This window comes from Papaver somniferum, chromosome 1, assembly GCF_003573695.1.
Source record: "Papaver somniferum cultivar HN1 chromosome 1, ASM357369v1, whole genome shotgun sequence".
NCBI lineage: Eukaryota > Viridiplantae > Streptophyta > Magnoliopsida > Ranunculales > Papaveraceae > Papaver > Papaver somniferum.
The window spans coordinates 154,580,236-154,583,429 of NC_039358.1; the positions used below are offsets into that span (position 1 = coordinate 154,580,236).

The following is a 3,194-nucleotide window of genomic DNA, read 5'->3' on the forward strand; positions in this document are numbered from 1 at the left end:
CAGAAACTTACTTTCAAAATGGGTGAACTCATTGAAGCTCAAGATCCTTTTGGTAAACATCCACTAAAGAAGAATGCCAAGGTGTGTCTCAGAATTCCAGTGCAGAAAGCTTTACCAGTAGGCATTCCCCTCTTTACTAGTGGCAGAACTCAATCATTTCTGATTGAATGTAGATACATCAAAGTTCCAAGGTACTTCTGCACTTCATGCCGTGTTCTTAATAATGAAGATCAAAACTGTCCAGCTTGGAAATTAAAGCAGAAAAGAAATTAAAGAAACTGCAGCTTCTAGCAGCAAGTATGTTCTCCCTGTTGTCTCAAGGCTAATGAAGCCACCTCCAACGTAAACAAGCAAGTAGACTCTCCCTCTACTGCTATGGTATATACCATCATGCAACAAACTGAGACCGTGCCAGAAACTCAAATTGAATCACCTGTTATCACAATGTGCAACAAAGGAAAACCTAAGGATATTGATCAGAGAATGGAAAATACTATCCATAAAGGTTTATCAAACACTTTTCAGATGGGTCCCTTTGTAAACAGATCCACTACTCTGAAGATCTTTGATGTTGGTCATGTTCAACAACAATTGACTCAGCTGGATAATGGTTTACCATTCATTTTTAAACAGATTACTACTCAAAATGTTACTGTTGAAGCTTCTATTTCTGGTTCTGAGCCAACTCCTAGTGGACCGATTCGTACTACCAACTCTTCATGAAGATTCAAGATTGTTGTTGTCCCAAATACCAACCCCATTATCACTAGAGGAGCTCTTACTTCAACTGAGCATGATGCTTTAGCAAATCTTAAATAAAGATTAACCCCGGGACTGATTTGAGGAAACGTACAAGAGCTAATTCTAGTTTGGCAAGTATAGTGGTTATTCCTGAAGAACATGACACTACTGAACCTGATTATGCTCAATTGTGTCCTCCAATTACCAAATTGGGGTATTTACCTGCTATCGATCTTTCTACCTGTTCTCTCAATACCCAACCTGTGATTAATTCTTATGGGAGCTACAATGTACCTGCTGACAATCCCCTAAAAAACAATGGTGTTCGCAATAATTCTCATCTCAATGTTGTTATTTCTAGTCTCGATTCTTTCCAAAATGCTTCTCAAAGTGGTGATGATACCTATGCTTCTCTTGGTGGTGGATCTGACTCTACCACTCAGGTAAATCAACATCACCCAACCCCTTTAATCGGTACTGCTAATAATACTAAAACCAATTCCCTGTCAATAACATCAATCTGATTGCTTGGAACATTAGAGGATTTGGGAAAAAATCTTCTAATAAAGAACTTAGTCTACTATGTAGAAATGTCAACCCTGACATCATTTTTCTCTCTGAAACAAAAATGAACAAAGATATGGATGCTAGAAAGTTAAAAAACATGGGATTCCCTTGTACTTTTAATATCCCTAGTGTTGGTAGAAGTGGTGGCCTTGCCCTTGCTTGGAAGAAGGAAATTCATCTCAACATTGTTTCATCTAGTATGAGGGGTATCTATGTTACATCTACTGACACCATTCATTCTAAGACTTGTCATATTCATTTTATGTATGGTGAACCTAATAGTAGTTTGAGACAAGATTTCTGGGAACAACAATGCCAGCAATCTAATGCTCCCTTAGATGAACATGTTTTCTTTATAGGAGACTTTAATTCTCTCTTAGGAACTGAAGACAAAAATGGTGGCCTAGAAGTTGATGATCCTGATTTTGAAAACCTTAGAAACTTCTGCTCTGTGTTTAACTTGCATGATCCTGGTTTTTCTGGACCTAGGTTTACTTGGTCCAATATGCAACAAGGTCCTGATTTAATTCTTGAAAGACTAGATAGAACTCTTGTAAACCAATCTTCTAAAGATCTTTGTCTTAAACTTTGTGTTAACAATCTCCCCAGGGACTCCTCTGATCATTGCCCAATGCATATAGGTTTTAATTATGAGGATATTTGTATGCCTAGAATTTTCATTTTATGGCTATGTGGATTGAAGATCTTACTTGCAGAAACATTATTGCTAATTCTTGGTCTGTTAATATGGTAGGCTCCCCTGCTTACAAGCTTAAAGCTAAACTGTTAAGTGCTAAAAAAGGTCTAAGAGATTGTAATAAGTCTTCTTTTGATAATATTCAAACTAATATATCTACCATTAGGAAGTATTTAGCTGAGCTCTAACTCTCTAACCCTACTGATACCAGTAATACTTCTAGACTCAAAGCCAGACTTGAGTACCTTTATAACTTAGAAAAGTTATATTTGAAAGATATATCTAGGGAGGTTTGGATCATGGAAGGTGACAGAAATTCACCCTATTTCCATAGAGTACTAACTCTCTTTAGGAGGAAAAGAATTGCCATTAGCTGGATTAAGAACTCCTTGAATACTATTCTAACTGATAGAGATAGTATTGGAACTTCTTTCATAGACTATTTCAAAAACCTCTACTCTTCCCATCCTCAGCAGTTCCAGGATGAAATCCTTGCTGATCTCCCTATTAAGTTCTCTGCTAAGGATAACACATTCTTAAATATTCCTCTTTCTCCAGAGGAAATTAAGAATGTTGTTTTCCAAATGGGGGGGAAAAAAGCTCTTGGACCTGATGGCTTCACATGTCTTTTTTATCAAAAACACTGGGATATTGTGGGAGATGTTGTCATTGATATGACACAAACCTTCTTCAGAACTGGGCATATTGCTAAGGTCTTTAACCATTCTAATATTGTTCTTATTCCCAAAGTTCCTCTTGCTGAACTTGTTTCTCAGTACAGACCAATAGGGCTCTGTAACTTTATTTACAAAATTCTTTCTAAAACCATGACTAATAGACTCAAACCTTTTATGAACAATATAATTTCCCAAAATCAAAGTGCCTTTATTCCTAAGAGGAGTATTTCCGATAATATTCTGCTAGCCAATGAGGTCATATATGTTGTCAATCACAATGACAAAGTTGAAGGCATGGATGCTATCAAACTTGATATGTCCAAGGCTTATGATAAGCTAGAGTGGGATTTTCTAGAAAAGGTATTAACTAAAATGGGTCTCTCTAACCACTGGGTTAAACTCATAAACCAATGTGATTCTAATGTCTTCTACTTTGTCCTTCTTAATGGTAGCCCAACTGGGTTCTTCCAACCTGAAAGAGGGTTGGGATAGGGAGATCCTCTCTCTCCTTA

At 37.0% G+C, this 3,194-nt stretch overlaps 1 protein-coding gene across 1 annotated transcript; it reads left to right on the top strand.

Moving 5' to 3' along the window:
- The first annotated feature begins 1,369 nt into the window (after nt 1-1,369).
- On the top strand, nt 1,370-2,193 carry LOC113352495. The gene is made up of 2 exons (XM_026596310.1): nt 1,370-1,970; nt 2,063-2,193. The coding sequence occupies exons 1-2, from the start codon at nt 1,370-1,372 to the stop codon at nt 2,191-2,193; spliced, it is 732 nt and encodes a 243-aa protein (XP_026452095.1).
- Nucleotides 2,194-3,194: the final 1,001 nt, after the last annotated feature.